This window comes from Linepithema humile, chromosome 1, assembly GCF_040581485.1.
Source record: "Linepithema humile isolate Giens D197 chromosome 1, Lhum_UNIL_v1.0, whole genome shotgun sequence".
Classification (NCBI taxonomy): domain Eukaryota; kingdom Metazoa; phylum Arthropoda; class Insecta; order Hymenoptera; family Formicidae; genus Linepithema; species Linepithema humile.
This window is the reverse complement of record NC_090128.1, coordinates 45,819,803-45,839,807: the sequence shown is the minus strand read 5'-3', so window position 1 is coordinate 45,839,807 and position 20,005 is coordinate 45,819,803. Positions and strand designations below refer to the sequence as shown.

General features: G+C 43.5%; 1 protein-coding gene across 1 annotated transcript in view; it reads right to left on the bottom strand.

The window, feature by feature from the left end:
* Positions 1 to 20,005, bottom strand: part of mav (maverick) — a 31,577-nt gene that overhangs the window by 8,037 nt on the left and 3,535 nt on the right. The window contains exon 2 of the mRNA XM_012362589.2: positions 2,760 to 2,880. Within this exon, the coding sequence (XP_012218012.2) occupies positions 2,760 to 2,880 (121 nt within the window). The remainder of the gene's footprint in view (positions 1 to 2,759; positions 2,881 to 20,005) is intronic.

Here is a 20,005-nt window from a genome sequence, read left to right as displayed (position 1 = left end):
GTCGAATCGCGTCGAAGAAGCGCCCATGGCGCTTCGAAAGTATCGCGCGAGTATCGATAGCGAGAGCGACAAACGGCCGGAATCTCTCTCTCTCTCTCTTGTCCAACTCATAAATTTCAAACTCCCGTGGACGAGGTTCGGGTTCGAGCGGCTTAATCTCCACTTAATCTCGTCTTTCATATTTATTGGCATCTTTTTGTGCATCTTTCCGGCTAACAGCCGCGACTAATAAGCGCTCGGCGAGAGGCACTTCGGCCCGGGGTAATTGAAACGAATCCCGAGCAACGGCGGTTCGAGAGATCGGGCTTGGGGTGGCAGCAGGGGAGGGAGAGGGCAAGAAGCCTCTTCAGGGTCCTTCGCGGATCGAACCGGCGGGCACGGAGCCCGGTCTCCTCGTCCCATTCGCGTCCCGCGGACAAAGCAAGGCAGACCGCTTCTTCTCGTTCGCGCGCGCGGTGGTGTTTCTGCCCCGGCGATTCGTTCTTATTGCATTCGGGGAACTCGTCGCCCGGCATTCCGCCGCGGTCGGAATTTCTATTTCATAATAACAGCCGTGCGCGCACACAACGCGCACGACAGACTCGCTCGCGCGCTCCGCGGCGCGAGAGAGAGAGAGAGAGAGAGGGGGAGAGAAAAGGAGAGACGTCGGCCGCATCGGGAGAAGCCGCATCTTCTTCTCCTTCTTTCATCTTCTTCTTTTACTTCTGCTTCGCGGATCTCTAGCCCGTTGCCCGGTGTATAGACAAGTACCCACTTCAGACTGGTTTCGACTCGACGGACGGATGGACGGACGGACGGGCTGGAGTCCACTCGATGCGCGTGTACATACACGCGGCCGTATTATCTGCCATAAAACCGCCGTGCGCGCACACACGGTGGTCGCCGGCCCGTCCGTCCAGATGCGCGCCGACTTTTATCTCTTTGACCCACTACTTTCAGGGCGGCCGTAATTGAGCGGAGTCGCGCGCGCGCGCGCGCACGCCGACGAACGGAGCCGCCGCTCGTGAGATTCATTAGTGGGATATTCACGTCTTAATTTGTCGGGATTGGTAAGACGGGCTTCTTTCTCCCCGCGAGCCCTCGGATTTCGCTCAGATTTCGCGAATCTCGCTCGGTTAATTATCGAAGCAATCAAACGGAGAAATGTTACATTTATGAGATAAATTGTAGAGAGAGTTATTGTCGTGGAGGAATTGAGACTTTCGGTGCAATAATGCATTAATGGAAAAAAAAATTAACCTTAAAATTGCGAAAGTTATATTTAAATAGATCGTCAATTAGTAATTTGTGTTGGATTAGAAAATCAGCAAGTTACTTCGAATTTTTTTACTTAATTATTAATTTAATTGCTCTACATATATAATTGCGTTATATTTTGAAATAACGCATCTCTCACCAATATGCGTCCTGATGAGATATTTAATTAGAATCAAATAACATCCACGAATTATATCGCACCGCGCCGCCGCCCGTTCGATTTGAAGGTCGACAACCTTAAACTCCAAACGTCATGTATCGTTCTCGTCCGCCGACCGCTCAATTACGAGACGTCGTCAAAACCCGAAGCGGATCCTTCCGACGGGATATTAAATTCCGTCCAAACTTCCCCGTTCACGTTCGCTCTTCGCGAAGTGTACTTCAACGCTCGGCGAAGTATTTTTCCTCACTCGGCTACGCGCTACGAGAGAGAAATTAGGTGGACGGCCAATAATAGCCGCGCGTATATTTTCGCAGAATCCTTGAAGAAACACGCTTTTAGATCTCGCTTCCGGCAAGCTTCTTTTTCCTCGTACCGCGGGGGATCCCCTATCGGGCGCGCGATCGATCGATCGATGACGATCGCGCGATACGCCGAACCGCGCGTTTTATTTTGCGAAATCGCGAATGCCTTGGCGAATCGGCTACGTCGGCGATGCGAAGCCGGAAAAAGTTGGCGGAAAAATTTCAGCGCGCCGTGAGGTCGTCGACTCCGACGAGCGAATATCAGTCGGTCGCATGCGCGGTGTTTGCTCTTTTTCTCTCTCTCTCTTTCTCTCTCTCTCTCTCTTTCTGCGGCGGAGGAGGAATAAGCTCCTCGGTCATTTTCCTTCCTCGATGCGCGATTTTTATTGCCCATTCTTCAATCGATCGATCACCGACATCGCGCGTTTCGCTGTGAAACGAAACCGCGGAATTTCAATGCGTCCCGTTTCGCGAGAGAAGACGGCATGACGTATCGACAGCCGCGTAGCGGATAACTGCATCGTTACACATAATCCCCCCCCGTAATCCCGTTTTTCGCATTTATTTTTCTTGGATACATCACTGCGAGTGTGTATGCGTGCCCGGTTTTTCACACGGTTGCGCATGCAACCGTGTGTAATCCGTCTGTTAATTCGAGGAAGCAAGAAAACGTGGGATTCAGCTAATAATAATTAGAATCTATCGATGATAGTGCGATATAGCATTTTTTTTTTAATATGAGCAACCGTGGAAATCGCTAAAAAATTCTTCTCGCAACTATAAGTATCTTCATAATTTACACTCGCTACAATGGCGACTTATTCATTAATTATCGACTTTGCATTTACCGTGAATCACTCGGCGGCGAATAAAGCGATGGAAATGCGAGACGATCGAAATACCATAAGCGTGAATTTGCCGGGAATAAAAATATATTTCGCGCGAGAGTGATCTCGGGGTCTCTTTATTCGCTTGGGCGAAAATCCGTATCCGACTTCCAGTCCGATGGTTTTTAGCGAAAGTTGAAGTAACTTTACCCGCAGTTTGGAATACGTGGAGGTCCCGCCGCGTTCTAGACTGCTGCCCATCCTGCGACAGCTGCACTTGTTTCAGGTACTCTCTGTGCGCTCTCTCGTACTCGGTCTGGCTCACGTTCGCCTGGAAACAAAACCATAATGGTTTCCTTAAAGCCTCATCATCGGCTCAGAAACAACCGCTTACGTAAGGTTGCGTGTATAATAGCAGGCAGGACAATTACGACACACATACGATAAAGAGTAGGCGAATAAAGAGTAACTACCGGAAGCGCGTTTGTGCGCTTCTCGGAACTTTTTGCAGGTAGAAATTTATAGATGCGTCTATATCCGTCCTGGCGCTCTCTCGCGCAACGACTATTTTTCAATCAAAGCAAGACTAATTAAAATAAGAATATAAAGTTGCAAAATATAAACCGAGTGAACACACACACACAATTCTTAATAAAGATGTATAAAATATAACAATAAAGTACTAGACACGTACACAATGTGTTTTAGAGTGTTTCTTTCAAAGAAATGCACTTGTGCCTTCCTTCAATGAGAGAATTCCTTCACTTCGAAAGAATTACAAAAGCCGTAATCTTCTTTTAAAGTATAAGGGATTAAGAGGTTAAATGATAAAAATGTTGCTTTGTCGTGAATCTCTCCGTCGCGCGGCCGTCCGAAATCTCGGTCGCGTTCACTCGAGAGCGCGAAGCATTTCACGAGGTCGCCTGAACTCGCCGGTTGAACTTTCGGCCCGTTTAATTGATTCCCGGCTACGTCCGACGAGGTCGGAGCGATAATTGCTTCGCGGACGTGACATCAAAATTATCTAATTTTCTGAGGTCACGATGCCGCCGGCCGGCTCATTCTCGGCCCCAATTAAGTAACGATCCTCCTTCCCGCTTATTCTCTTTCATCTTCTCCTCTAGATTTTTTCCCTATTTATCTTTTTTTTTTTCCTCTTTTCCTTGCTCTCCCGTCCGTTCTTGCCTTTCTACTTGCCTCCCGCCCGACCGGCTGTTCCTCGAGTCCACTCTCGGCTACTGTTTCACGGCGATGAAACAACCGCAGCGAGCACCCTTTTTCCACCCCGCTGCTGCAATGAGAAAGACCAGACGACGACGAGTCGGCGCGCTCGTAAAATTAGCTCGTTGAGGCCGCGACCACTGGCGCGTTTCGAGCAGATGAGGAATAATAGACCACTGGAGGGTGTGAGAACTTTCGCGAGTCTCTCGTTCCGTCGAATTCGGAGTGTCGGATTCTACAGCAGAAACTTTCTACTTTCCGCAGTGCGATATTTGAGGGATGCACGGTGTAATTCTACACGCGCAATCCTTCGTGTAATTTCTTTTTCATAAAAAATCAAGAATATTGTTTCACGAATTTAATCCGGAAATTCGAGATTTCTGCTTGAAAAAGAAAGATTTTGCTGGAAAGCGATAATTTGGAATAACTTGTAATAAATTATAGTAGAACGAGCATGTGTAATTAGGCTAAAATGGATAAAAATATCAGAGATAAGTTGGATTCAACGAGTGTATTTCCTTGTTTGTAAAATTAGCCTTCATAAATCTTCCTTGCGTATAATGCAGTCATTAAGATATGGAATTTCCGGAACGAAATACACCTCGATTGCATCAGGCGCAGAGCTGCATCGTCGTCGGTGCGCGGTGGCAACCGGAAGTGGCGCCGTCGAGCAGGGGACGATACGCGCGCTCGATGAATCATCACGATCCACGGAGAGACGAGACGAGACGCGACGCCTCCGCAGTCCCTTTAGAAGCACTTAACGCACTCATCTTGAGGGAATCATTTAACTGCGCGTGCTGCGGTGGCTGGTTCCGGTCGCAAATGGCGCGCGAAAACAAATTTGTGGATCGCGATACGCGGGCGAGAATTACGCCGTTCGTAAACCGTCGTGTCCTCCGGAGCGGGCGAGTGAGTCACAAGTCCGGGAAACAGCCAACTCCTCTCTTCAATGACCCCAATTTTTTCAATTATTACAAATCGCCAAATTAGTTTTCACGATTGACACATCCCGCCCGCGCCGCGAACGAGCCAAACGGAGAAAGAAGGACTGATTCCAATCTCACTATCAATTTTGCATAATGTCGCGGCCGCCAGCTCGCGCTTGAAATATTCATCGCTTCTCTCTTTCTTTTTTTCTTCAAAGGGATGTGTATATTATACTACGTGATATATGCGTGAGGACACGCCTGCCGTTCATCACGTTAATCGAGTCTAAGGTCTCTCTTCAGCAACACGTGACACACGTAAATGTGTTATAAGGTCCCGTATCGTATCGTTACCATATATGCCGCGAACTATGAGCTAACATTAACTCTCACGTGGACCTATCACGATGCGCCGCGATGATTGAAAAAAATCACTACCGAATGATATATCGCTTTAGCGAAATCCAAAGTGTTTTCGAATACTGAATACTTCGCGCGCAACGTGGGAACGTTGCGCACGCTGCGCACTATCGCTCGTACCTTGTCATAAATAATAATAAATAAGGCATTCGCGAAACTGATAGTGGAGAAAGCGCATTCCTGAAGCTGCTATATTCTAGTTAAGAAATGTCAGTGATGCGCAAAAATGCGAGAGAGCTTCGAGTGAGAAAGTTCATTATTGGACATCTTCTTTCAATATTACGATAAATTTATAATAATTCAGTATTGCGGTTGAAAAAATCCATCCAAGGATAATCATAGTTTGTTTTCTAACAAGTTTTTTTTCTTCGCAATTATTTTATATTTCAAGAAATGGATGCCTTGAAATGATTTCGATTAAGAAACGAACGACTATAAATTACGCGCGCGGCAATTACGTGAGCTGCAGGAGCTGCATTTATCCGGTACAAATTGTAATTTGCAGTATTATATTGTAAATGTCCGCATGTTAATATTAATGAATACCCGATAGCATTAATATTCCCTCTCGGTGGCCCTCCGACGTTGTGCAACGTTACCAATGCCATTTCTCACGTTTATGCAACGTACGCGTATGCAACGTGACGGAAGCGTCTCCTAAGAAAAACTTCACGTGTGTGCACAGCTACGTGGATTTCCGAATGACTTTTCCAAGAGAACACCGTAGCAATTGTCCTACGCAATCTTGATCGCGAGCTCAATTTGCCTCGGAAGATCCTTTTCGGATATCACGATCAAGTATCTTAATGAATTATATAAAGCACGTAACAGATGTTGAGACGTCGAGTAATTATACGAAGAAAAGACTTCTCGATAAAACACACTATCGCGCGGCAAAATCTATGCACATGCGAAATTTATGCATGTGTTTTCCCCATCAAATAAAGCGATTAGACTTCCATCATTAGGATCTGTCGATCTCTTTCAAATCATTGAACGTATAAATTTATTGAAACTTGACTTTCTCCGTGAATACTAAAGTAAATACGTTGCGTAAAATGGAAGAAACTTTTCCGCTGAAAAATTAAGTGCGCTTCGGATTTATTCTAAGCATATGTACGCGGCAAATAATGAAACCATCTTCAGACCATCCGATTAAAATCATCCGTTTGACGAGCGGACAATCGCTCATCTCAAACACGCGCCGTGTTTATTCCACGTTTGTGCGGGGATCACGCACGTCTCTTCGAGAATCCTCGAAGGTAAATTCGCCGGACGTCCTTGAAATCATAGTTCGCCGCTTGGGATGCACCGTTGCAACACTGTGCACGCGTGCGCTTTCTCCTCCCACATCCGAACACATGTGAGGATGCGTTTTGACACTCGATTTATTTATTTTGCTCACGCGGCTGCGAGATAAATGAATCGCGCGAGAGGCGCGAGCGAGATGTCTGGTTTCGTCCCGCAGCCGGGCAGAAGCGCCCGCGAGCGCCAGGTCTCAATTTTGTGCAACAAGTATGTCCCGGATGTCTTCAATTGCGGGCCTCCTGATTGGCGCACGGCCAATGACAGATATCCGGACGCCGGATAATGACGTTTCAGTGGCGCACCGAATGTCTCGGATGCTAGTGGATAATTGTAATGAGACGCGGCCGCGTCTCGCGGTGGAAAACCATTACGACTATTTGTACTGTTAATGAGAATGATCGTAAAGCGCGGCCGGAACCTCGCACTTTTGTCCGCAGGAAGAGACGCCGCCGATTTCCAGAGCGTTGCCTGGGCAATCGACTCCAAGCCGGCCGGTGTGATTCCAAACTGACGTCGATTTCGCAAAGAAGTAACACTCTTTTCGTAAAAAGAATAAAAGAATCTCGCTGCAATCGACGTTTAACCGTTTGTAGACTCAATTTACGATCACCGCGGGAAACAATAATTATAGAGTAATAATAATAATTTAATTGCATCGATTTTTCCTCGTTCCTGTTTGCATTCTTATCTTATCTCATCCGTTATTTAATCATTCAGCGCGAGTCCTTCCACTGACATCGGTGCTTTCCGCTGAAAAAAAAAAGAATGCGTGAGAAGTTTTCACGCGACCTCACGACTCCGTTTTAACAAGAATGCGCGGTCGGCGTGGCGTGATGCCGCCGCGTTGAATATATTTCTTTCCTTTCTTATGTGTATGCGTGTGTATGCGTGTGTATGCACGGACGGGCGACGTTTTGAGAATAAACATGAAGGTAAAGCGCAGCGCGGCTCTGACGAGCGGATCGCGCACGGATTAATGCGCCCTGCGCACGCATTCCCGCCGCTTCTGTGCGCCACCCTGCACGTTTCCATCGTCGTCATCGTCCCTGTCGTCGTCGAAAGCCACTTTCTCTTAAAATTTAAGCCAATCATAAATCTCGTTAGCGTCGATTCAACCGTGCGATCGCCGCGTTGTCGTCACGCCACGCTTCGGCTCGCCTTTGAGTCATTTTCTCGCGGCATCGGCTGGGTTTTCGGCTGGGCTCTCACGAACGAGGACGTCGAGCTGACAAACGCTCACGGCTTATTGTACCGTGTCGAAATAACGTGCGTTTTGTTAGGGTCATTAAGTCGAAACACGAGTCCTCCGAGAGTTCCCAACGCGGTGACTTACAATCCGGCGACACGTCTCTGTTTATCTTTCGAGATTATAAATATTTAATCCTATAAAATATTGCAGTATTTATCTTCCCAGGTTACATATTTTATTTCACAAGATATTCGATTGTATTTATCTTCTTGTATACTTTAATAACGTGTTACGTATAGCATTTATTCTTGCAAGCCTTCTAAATTACAGGCTGATGAATAAAATTTTTTTATATCGTTAATTGTAAAAAATAACAAGATTGTTAAAAAAAAAAAGTAAAATTACTGTCATTATATGAGTACTGTAAATAAAACCCTAAAGAAGTGTCCGTCTAAATTCGCCTTGAACAAAAGTTCAAAGGTGGGTATTCGAGGCAATTAATAGATTCGTTCGTCGCGGGGTTATCGAGAGAGACATCACAATAAAGATCGTAGCGTAATTTTCTCGCGTTGCAGTAAGCCGAGCTGTAAATAACGGTTTAGAACCGTTAAATCCTACCCCGACCGCCTCCTCCGTTCGTCCGTGAAAGCATGGAAATTTATTCATCGGAGCCCTGTTTATCGGAACGGCGTCCCGAGACAAACATCAACGAGCGGATACCTCGGCGCTCTCGGATTCATAGATTTCTGGTTTTATAGATCCTCGAATCTGTAGATTGCATCGCTCGCCCGATCCTTATCGAAATCAATAAATACGTGCAATGTAAGTCAATGTTATCAGTATCCGATTCTATCGCGCATGAATTATTTTATACCCGAATCACTTTGGTCTTTTATCTTACTTATTACGTAAGCATTATCTCAAATTATCTTGTCGCGCGAATCATTGTACGTCCCGGATTAATCCGGATAAGATAAATCCAACACGCGTGACAAATTTCACAACTTTTCTCGGCGTCACCTTGCGAAATCTCGACACTTTATTGAATATCGGCCGGCACGACGCGGGACACGTCCGAGAAGTGCACGCGCGCATACGGTCATAGCTGGTTTAAGAGTTCTGGAAGGAGGCGCGGAGCAATTGCCCAAGTGCTTTCGATAAATCCGGCGGAGTGTCGCCGAATTATCGCTGCACAAATCCCATAAATATCCGACCCCGCTCACAAACATGCCAGGCTTTATCTTTTTGGAAGTTTACGCGCGGCCGCGGCGCGCGCGATGTGAATCGTGAGATTCGAACGCTCGCCGCGTCGCATCAATGAACGGCAATTATAGCACGCATGGCGTTTACCGACAACATAACATCGCGAAAGCTGACTTTTCTCTCGAGATTCGCGTCGACCTGCGCGACGAGAACGTATTTCTAGTCAATTTTAAACGAGCTTCCTCATTAAATTAATCCCTTCATTATTATGTTCAATTAAAACAATAAATTTATCTCCTATGTGCATCTTGCTTGTTTCGCAGGCGTGCGCGCAATGAGTATTACCCGGACGTAATTTAATGCCCGTCCGACGCATTCAATGTTTCTAAAATTAACTATTTTCCTCCAACGATACTGCCAGTGTGACGTTTGTGAAATTCCAACAAAGTACGCGCGCGAGGATCACGGGACGTCTTTAATGAGGCACGGTTACACAACGTAAGTCGCGGCAACAGAGGATTATGATAAACGACACGCCGCGCCGCGCAGGAATTTCTAACTGGTGGCAATTAATGACTAACGCGATTGACCGGTTTACTTGTCCGGCCGGCGTGAAGTAACGAAGCGAAATCGCGGCAGACAATCTGCACGGGAGATCCGATTAGCGGTTCCCACGATTTAATCTCTCGCCTTTATTAATTTGCCACGGCACTGTACTCTCGCTCTTAATCACGGAACCGCGTCAAGGATTCCGGACCGGATTTTATCTCGGGCGCGGGAGGGGCTTCGAAACGGCGGGCGACATCGCTCCGTTCGCAGCAGGTAAACATCGTAAACTTCACCGTTTAATCCGAGCACTGGCGGATTTAAATGGCCGCGTTACTTAGCCCCAAGCTAGTAAATTAATAAAAGCGTTCGCTCCCCTTCGACAAATAAATACTTTCTAGAGAAATATTTTCTTAGGATGGCCCTATTCGAAAGTTCTAAGGTGAGATTTTTTTCTTTTTTTGGTTTATTTGAGATGTAAATTCATCTTTGTGTTTTGCGGTTCAATCTCCGTTTCACTCGGCATACACAATTCACTTGACTTTTGTACTTCAAAGCCAAATTCTATATTCCTTTCAATATTTGTCATCCTTTGACCTTTTATTTCTTCTCTTTTTTTTGCAACTATTTATTAGCATACAACTATTTATTGGCATACAACTATTTATTAGCATAATAATGACATATTGAAAACGTTCTTTGACAACTGTATAAACTTTATACAAATTGTTCCCAGAAAGAACTTTGAATGCTCTTTCAACGTTAGATTATTTGACCGATTTAAAGTCTTACTTCACGTATTATCATTATTATTTTATCACACCCATTGCGTAAAAAAAAAATCGATTTCTTCAGCAGTGAAATAAAATCCCTTTTTACACAATGAGATGCAGATCTACGATTGATTAATTTTCTTCGTTCCACAGCGGGAGATCGCTTGCTAAAGTGTTAACATCGAAAAGGCAGAACTAATCGATTTCGAATCGATCGAAATTTCTTCGCCGGCTTTCACGCAGGCGTGCATAAACGTGTGCAGCGCTCACGGAAACGCGATGACGACAACAGGTGCCTCTCTAGGATGGGTGGTCTCTGGCGAGCGAGAGGAATTCGAGCATTCGCGGTACATCCGGAACCTCCCGTCAGTCGTTTTTTCAGAGACTTCGGAATTTTCCAGCGACATTCAAATATTAATTATGGCTAAGTCGCGCGTCGAAATCTTACTCACCGGCCAAAGTACTTTCAAATCGGCCAGAATACGTCCTCCTCGGCGACCATCGTGACGAATCGCGCGCGCGAATGTAAACCGGAACTCATTAATAGGCGCGGGATTTTCGGTGAAAGCGACGCTCCGTAACTTTGCAAATTCGACGAGCAATTATTATTCATGCTGCGGGAATATCAATACGCGATCGTCATTTTATAGTCATCAACTTGATGAACGACGAGAAAAATTTGCATAGCGATGTAAAGCGTAACATGTTATTATGTTATGTTCCACTGAGTAAGTGATTGACGAGAAATATAATTTAGAAATGCTGATAATTGGACGAGTCCAATTATTGTGATCGCAGAAAGCTGTCCGAAGGCGGTACCGACGGCTCTCATTGTTGAAAAAAGTGTATCGGTGCACGCCGGAGAAGTTGCAGAGAATGCCATAAATCGCAACATTCGAAAATGAGCAATAAGTAAAATAGAACAACGGGTGCAAAAATAAATGAGGTTCACGAAAAACTCATGCGTAAAATCATTGCATGTTAATCGAATGAAAAACCGACAGTTATTTAATTGAATCAAAGTGCATTTAATGCACATTGCAGCGTTATCTCGCGGAACGATCGTATATCTTTCCATTTATCAATCCCTCGACAAGAAACATGAGTGAAATCCGCAATACGGAGGCGATGTAATCAATAATCGATCGCCGATGAAAGAATTGATCGAACGACGACGGAGCGTGGAAATGCAAATTTGGCTTTCTGCCTTCTCGCCGGCGATCGGCGAACAAATTTGAGGTCAGAAGATAAATGTTTGCGAACGATAGCCATTTAAGATCCGCCGAGAAAAGCTCGTTTATTAAAACACGCTCGGCTAAACCGGCGATGGGTCCGGTAATCGATTTTTACAACGGTCCCGTGACGTCATTAGAATCTCCTACGCGACGAGTCGGCCGCGCAATTTATTGCAATATTCCACAATACAGTAAATAATATATGACTTTTTTATTTCTAGAAACGCACGTGCAGAAACCACATGCACAATCTACATATTACGATAACATGTAGCCAGCGGGATTGCGTCAGCGTGAGAATCGCCCGTCGAAAAAAAAACAGTTACGGAAAGAGTTACGGCTCGCGATTGCGACATCCTGCGGTTGACACACGCCGATTAGCAGAACGAAATCCGTGAAACGCGTCGCACCTCATAACTATTGTATCACTATTGTTGCTGAATTTATTCAATCCGCATTTGACACCGAGACATACGAGGCGAGTACGTTTTTCTTCTCTTTTACACGCACGTCGACAGCGTGAGAACGCTAATGCCATTAACTCTGGACGTTAACGTAAAACATCTAAAGGTTAATCTTTTCATGGAATTACACGATGTAACCAGCCGCGCGCTTACAGGATTCTGAATTGTTGTAATTCTTGATGGCCAATCTTGCGCCTAAGGATCACGTAAGTTGATAATGTCACGTGTCATTTTCGCGTCAGATTTCCTTCAGACATTCCCAGCTATTTTGCATTGGATTTCTTCGCACTTTCGCTCATTTCATTCGATTTATCCCTCCTGCCTCGCATAAATATATATCTCGTAATATATTCACATTTCTATTAAAAACATCTTGTACAAATTGCTCAATAATTTATGCAACAGCGATAGCCTCCATTTTTATCGCCTTTGTTTTTCGTATTTTATCGAGTATTTATTCTAGGCGTAAAATGTACAGAGATAAAAAAAATATAATGTATTCGAATATAAAAGACATGAGTGTGGCATCAATTGTTGAAGAAATGTTTGCCCTGAGATTTTCGTTGACTCGCATATGAGTCCGCGATCGAAAAATTGATACAATTTTATAGTTATCTAAAGTTCTCGGAAAGCGAGATATAAATTTAGCAAACCGAGGATAGAAATAACATGGATAAAATTTTCACGAGATAAGGGAGCGTCAATGGTTTTAGAAAGTTAGGCTCGCGTGCCTCTTCCGGGATAGATAAGCCCCTGTTGACTGTTATTGCCAATATTAATGTCCAATTATACGGTACGTACTTCACCATAAAAGGCATTTAATAATGATCCATGATATTCTTATGGCGATTATTAATAACGCGCATGCCGTGACTGATGATCATTTGAGAGATCATTGAGAGTGTAACCTCTCCGCACTTTTACTGTGTAAATACTACTTTAGCTTGTCCGCAATTTATTTTCTACGACATTGCTAGTTGCGTCTTGGAAATTCACGCAGTAATTTACCTCATTGATATTATTAATCATGTAATTATTCTCCTATAAGTGATAACGTAAGATAATGCAAGATCATTTTTCTTCCTACAGTTTGATAATTATCTTAAGATGAGTTTTCAGAAACGATCGCACATTATTCTCATACAATTTGCAATTGAATAGAAAATTCCGATTTTTAAAAAAATACTATGTAAATAACTATTATACGTTGAAAATAAAAGTATGATAATCAGTAATGATTTCCCTCGTAATGAAGATTCGCTTCGAATTATACGGCAAACCTAATTTTGTACAAGAGCTAAAAAATCTATAATTGAAAAAAAAACCTGCAATTACGATGTCAAAAGTGGTTTTGCGGCGCGTATTTCTGTATACCGCGTTGCATCGCAAAGTGTGTACTTTGCGGCGGATCTCGGTGAAGTTCGAGTTCATCTTCTCTCGCAAATTCTCGCGTCGCGCGAAACGGCAGATGGTGGCTGGCGCGGCCCGGCTTTCACGTTTCACAATAGGAAGACGAGAGCGACGTCGTGGTGTCGCGCAAAACTGGTTGGCTGTATATTAAATATCACCGATGTGCCGTTGCGCACGGCAAATATGCTCGCAAGTATGCGTCGCACGTGGACGCTCGCTCGCACTACGAGCTTATTATACAGTAAGGCCCGGCAGCCGCGACACGCACGTGATGCTCGTACATGCGTAAGCGAAAGTGGGGCAAGAAAGACGGGACCACCCACGCGTGTGTCCTGACGCCGGGCCGCCGCGAATACGCGCCGATGATCCTGACAAGCCGCCGTCGTCGGTTTGTTTTGCAAAGCTCCGCTGTTTTGTTGTTTCGCGAACGTTTAATCTCTCAATCCCTCTGTGTGTGTGTGTTTGGAACGAGAAGCGCCTCGCAATTAATCCTCGCAAACGTTGTACAGCGATGCTATCGCGCTATCAGTATTTATAACAAGCTTTAACATTGTTAGATTCTTTCGCGCCTGTTCGAAATTCTTAATAATTCTCAATTTAAAGTCAAATAATAGATGCTTAAAGAACATTTACACAACGAAAAAATTTGTAAAAATTACTTTTCATATTTCAATAATTATTATATGGATCAAATAAAAGAATTCGCTTCTCGAAAAAATATTTTAAACAAAATTCTATTGAATAAATTAGAGTTTAATCATATATGAATGTTTATAAATAATAGATAATAATATTTGTAATCGCTGGTATTTAATCGGGAGAAAAATTATTACTTTTTTATATCATCCACGTTTAGATCTTAGCAAAGTTAACAAATCTTGTTCTGGAATTGTTCTGCATAATTCACAAATTTATGAAAGCGTTAGTATTTTCTTGAGCGTACACGTTATATCTCTATACATCCAAGGCGAGCCACCTGCACTTTGTTGCAGGATACATATCTATAGATTGCATAATTTCAGTAGTAGCATTAATATAAATTAATGTAAATTCTGTGAACGCGCCCTCACATCGATCACGCCGGAAATGTTTGACAATACCGAGTCGATTCTCTCTAAAGACGGCGTAACCACGTGGATGCGTGACACCTGTTGCATGCCGGAGATCAACAAACACGGCGCCAGTGTTCGGGTGACGTTCTATTTTCAGCATTGTACAAAATTCTCCTCACGCGCTGAGCTTTATATATAGATTTTATATATAAATACAGTAATTTTTGCACGCGCGAAATTCTCTTTTTATCGATCATGTGTCTGTATCTCAGAAAATTTTTTTAATCTGCGCTACTTAAAAGATTGTAATTAATACTGCGATATATTGAAAACTCCAAATTTCAAATAAAAAAATAATTGCTATAAAAATATAGAGAATTAATTGATAAAAAAAAATAAAAGTGATTAAAAGTAATCAAGTGTACAATTATTTAGATGTAATTAAAGAGAAATAATTTCTATCGAAAAAGATAATTCGAAATAATTGGAAAATTCGGCACATTGAAAAGTTAAAATTCCAGGCTTGTATCACGGATTTCCTAGGAAAGAATTCGTCTTGCATTGAAACAGCTCATTAACCGCCTAATGTAAGAGAGACGCCTGTTATTTCACAGTAAGGAGGAAACTTCGGAACGGGCGGGATGCGCCGCTTTTGCCTTTAATGCACGCGTTCGGCAGCGCACGAACGGCCGTGTCGTATAAAACGCTCAGGATTGGATAATGACAAGCCGCCTCGCGGTGTAATTTTGCAGGAGGCGAGGATTATACTCCGGTCTGTCGGCACATGCTACCGCCGGGCTCGAGAAACGCCATTAGACGCGATGACGTACCGGGCCGCGACTTTCCCGTAGCGTAATGACACTGTTAATCGAAAAAAAGAAAATGGCCGCGGGGCTTCACCCCTTTGGCTCCAAACGAGAAAGTTGCGTCCTGAATGAGTCACGGAAATCGTGATTATTTCGTTGAAAATATCAATTAAAAGATTTAAATATAGAAAAAATTGCTTTTTTCATTCAAATGTCAGAGTTTGCATTATTATTTATTAATTATTGGCAGACATATGAGTCTTAATTGACAACAACAAAATAACAAGTTCAATGATTCGCTTTGCCGCCATTTTGCCACAGATTTTATTAAACTGATCATTTAATTGCGTGATTTAGCAACGTTTAATTTAAACAATAAAATTCTCCTCGGAAAAATAAAAGTTACATTCGCCACGATTTAATTATTAAATGACTGCCTCTTAAATCTCTCCGCTATTACAATAAACGTGATTCGTTGACGACGATTAACGACGATTCTTACGAATTCCTAGCAAACATTAGAACCAATTAGACGCATTGAAGTAAGTGCGGCAGATTACAGTGTTGCGAGACCGACTTATTTGGACGCGTTTAATATCCGCGCTCGCGAAAAGAGATGTCCATTACGTCGATCTACCACGTCTACGAACTTAAAGAAAATGTTCTCCGCGAGTGGCTTGCGATTCATAGTTTATCGCGCACATCGCGCCCGCGCGAGCACGGCACACGAAAAGTTGGCGTTAGTCAATTGCGTCGCGTCTCCAGCCGGCGGCTACCTGCCGGTTCCCCTCTCCCCCTCCACCCCTGAGTGTCTTTTCCCGGGAATGCGGTCCGGCCCGTCCTGAGCCACAGGCGCCTAGGCGTATTCCTTGACACACTTAATTACGCGATGAGCTCTACGCGATGCGACTTTGGTCCCCGCCTTCGCCCGGCCTGCTGCCGGCTGTAACGAGTATGACTTCTCGCCGACTTCTTTTTACCACCGCGACGCGTTGCCGACTCGCATTTGCAGGACAAAAGCCGCGTATGCATCAGTAGCGGACCCTTCGAGACAGCGTTCAGGCGAAACGACGTGGAAGCGACGCGACGAGACGTGAGAGAGATCGAGGAAGTCTCGGAGAGGTCGAGAGCTCCCGTTCGTCCTTTCTTGCACCTTCTGCTTGCCCCGAACTTCTTTCTCTCTCTCTCTCTCTCTCTCTATCTCTCGTTTCTTTCGCGCGCCTCATTATGCTCCTTTTAACAGACGCGCGCGCCTTTTTGCCGAGCCGGCGTATACCTTCGCGATTTCACAGAACCGAAACGGACAGGACACGCGAAACGTGTCACGAGAGATCAAAAGAATGAAACAATGTCCTGGAGATACGTGTATTCTCTTTTGATCGATCGTCATTTTTCAACGAATCACGAAAAATGGCATCTCCCAAAAAAAAATTGAATTCAAAAGTCCATTCGAAGAGAAGACCGATACAATACGCTGAAAACACGTGTATTCTCTTTTGACCGATCATCGTTCCAACGTATTTAATGCGCGAGAATGATGCATATATCGTCTCGAAAGAAGTGCAAGAATGAAACAATGTTCCAAAAATACATTCACTCGAAAATGTCATCATTCCGAAACTGGAATCATAAAGTCTCGAACGATTAAAAACCCTTTGAAAAATGTTAATCCAAAATATAATTAAATGTCTGCAAAATGTCTCGAAGCACATGTTCTGATAATTCACTGCCGCTCGCAACGATCAGAGCCATTCTTACAACTTGGTGTTCTGATTTTTATGCGCAGCAGTACATAACATTCATTTTCATTAAATTCGCAATCTCCCGTAGACGATACTTCTTGAAATTAAACTTTCTCCGGAGGCGCGCGATTAAACTCGCTCGTTTCTTTTTTTTTTTTTTTTTTCCTCGGACCCCTCCCGAGCCTCGTCCTTAAACGAATGCGGTTTCAATAGGACGTAAATCAACGTGCGAGGTACGGCCGCCTCGCCTCGCTTACATCGACGACTCGCCGTGCGTAATAGAGACGAGATGAGGCCGGCCGCAAGACGAAGATAAAGATCGCTCCGCGCATATAATCTATCGCGGCGGCGACGACGTTATCTACGACAGGAACTGCATTCGGTCGTAAGACTGTTTACCCGGGTCGGCACTAACAAAGGTACGGCGATTATTAGCCGCGTCTAGGCAAACAGCGCGCATATATGTGCCAGATGTCGCGCGTTTCCGCGGATACCTGCGAAGTTTCCGAAAGCGAAGGAATTTATGCCGGCACGCACTGACGAAGCAAACGCCGAGATTAGGCGCGAAGACAATCCCCGCGAAGTTAAACGCGATGGACCGGAAGAGACGGCTGTCCGAGAAATTTCTCCCGAGATCGTAATTTCCGAGGGAATTTTTTCCTCGAAAACACATCAAGATCTCTATCTTTCGTATCACTGGCAATAAAAAGTAATAAATAATACAGTAAGGAATAAAAGTCACACGTGGGATCACAAAGCGTGTTGTAGAAAAACGCCTGACGCGAGAAGGGTCGTAGGGATGAAAGAACTCCCGGCTTCCCAGGAGCGCGCGCGCGCGCGCGCGCTCGCGTTCCGTTTCGTGCTAGCATTTACGAGACTAATGATCTGAACGACCACGCGACGTGTCACGCGTCCCTCCCTGGAACAGCATTGTCGCGCTTTTTCATCGTACCGATTGCCCGCGTTCCAACCGGTGCGCCGCGACGTGTACGCGAGTGGCCTACGTGCAAAGACTAAGCCTTTTTTCAGCCTAACCGATGTCAACGAACCCTCGTGCTTCGCGAAGGTCCGGCTCGCGTACTTCGCGTGCGGACACGTTGGGCGCGTTTCCCGTGATCGGGCCGGCGACAGCGCTCGCCGCCCGTATGATTTACGGGCGATCTATAAATACCGGAATACAACACACGCCGGTGTATGTAAATCAATGAGCGCCACGTACTCGCGTTTTGTTGCAAATGCCGCCGCCGCCGCCGCCGCCGCGCGAGGACGACTGGATTTATACCCACCTACCCTTGAAGAGTTTCGGTGTAAGAGACCGCGCGCTCTATGTCCATAATTCATAAGATCTATTTTCGGAAGGTTATGTACGACGTCGCTTAAAGCTAATTTTGGTCAAGTGAATCTTCTTCGTCTCACTATCTATAACGCAAGAGATATAATTATAATCTAAAAAGGCGATAGCGCGTGCGAATCGCGCGCTAAGCCCGGCTTACTTAATCCGGACAATTTAAATATAGAGTATATTTACGCGCGGGCGCGCTCACGTGCCGCATAGATATATTATAATGTGTACTTTAATTATAACTCTTCTTGTTTGAAGTCACCTTTTTTTTTCAAATAAGGAAAATGCAGAAGCGCCAACTTCTCACATTCTCCCTTTACTTTCAGAGATTTTGCAGTTCGAAAGATCCGATCGCGTGTATATGTAGATTTGAACAATTTGTATAATTTTTTTCCCGTTCGCACAGAAAATTAACGTAAAAATGCGGAACTCGAGATATTATCTAAGTATGGAAAAAAAAACGGGTCAGCACGAGCTTACTTGCTGTAAGTACTTGACGTACAGGTGCAAATATATCTTACTTTATGCAAATCACTTGTCGGTTACATGACAAATGGAACATTTCAACTTTAACTTTCCAGTTTACTTTGGTCAAAATATATAAATAAATGATACGATGAGGATAAACGCGCAGCCTATACTTTCGCAAAGATATTTGTGTTGAGGTTATTTTTTCCCGTATTCTTCAGATTCCACATTCTGATAAGAAGTCATTTATTCGTCTTGATTATTGTTTGGATTTTCCTTGAATATATAAATACATTCATTTATGGTTAATTTTGGACTTAAGTGGAACGTTTGATATGATATCTGACTCTGCCAAACCAAAATTAATTATTTTTCTCAAGATATTATTGAAAAAAATCTTTCTTTTTCATTCAAATAATCTCGACGCGTCGTCCTCGATCAACGAACTCGCGGGAACAAGTGAGCACATCGCCAGCGCGTCCGCATTTGTCGCTTATCATCGTAATAATTTATCAACTTCTTTCCACTGTGGTGGATTGTTGATATAAACACGATGATGTCTCACTTTTTTACGAAATCGATTTTATTTAATCCAATAGCGTCATTTAATTTATTATTATGTAGACCGTTCATAAGTTTGTGTTTGTTACGAGATTCTAACCAATTAAAAATCTCTTATAATATAATTCTCTTTATAATAAAATCTTTCTCTTTAATAAAAATTCTATCATACATTATTTCTTTTTTAAATACTATGTTATTGTAATAACTGAAATTCTATTTAGTAAATTTATAACTAAAATAACGTTGAAAATATTAATGAATTGTTTATGTAAAATTTTGTGAAGAAATACGATTTTGTTATCTCTATTTGTTTCATTAAAGATAATTCACGAAAATCATCAACTTTCTCAAGCTTAAGAGAAAACAACCGTTTTCATTGCCTTGTGTGAATATCTTTATTCATGGAAAATCTCAACTATTAAAATAATCCGCAAATAAAAAATGTACGCAGAATCTGGAACGGATATATCGGTATTTTATTTTTGCACCGCGCGATTTATGATACCGAAAATAGCTTTGTGTTTTCGTAACACCTACATCATGTATTTTTATCACTCATTCTGCTTTCGCATATCATTCAAATCGATAGATCAATGAAAAGTATTGTAACTGCAGCATATTAAAGCTTTTCAACAAAAATTATTTCCACGCGTTAATCTGCTTTTCGAAAGATCCATTGTCAATCAGTTACAATAGAGAGAAACAAAAATTAAATAAACACATGTAACTGCATGTGGGTTACAATATCTTTTTGTTCGTGCATTAATTTATTTATATTTTGTAA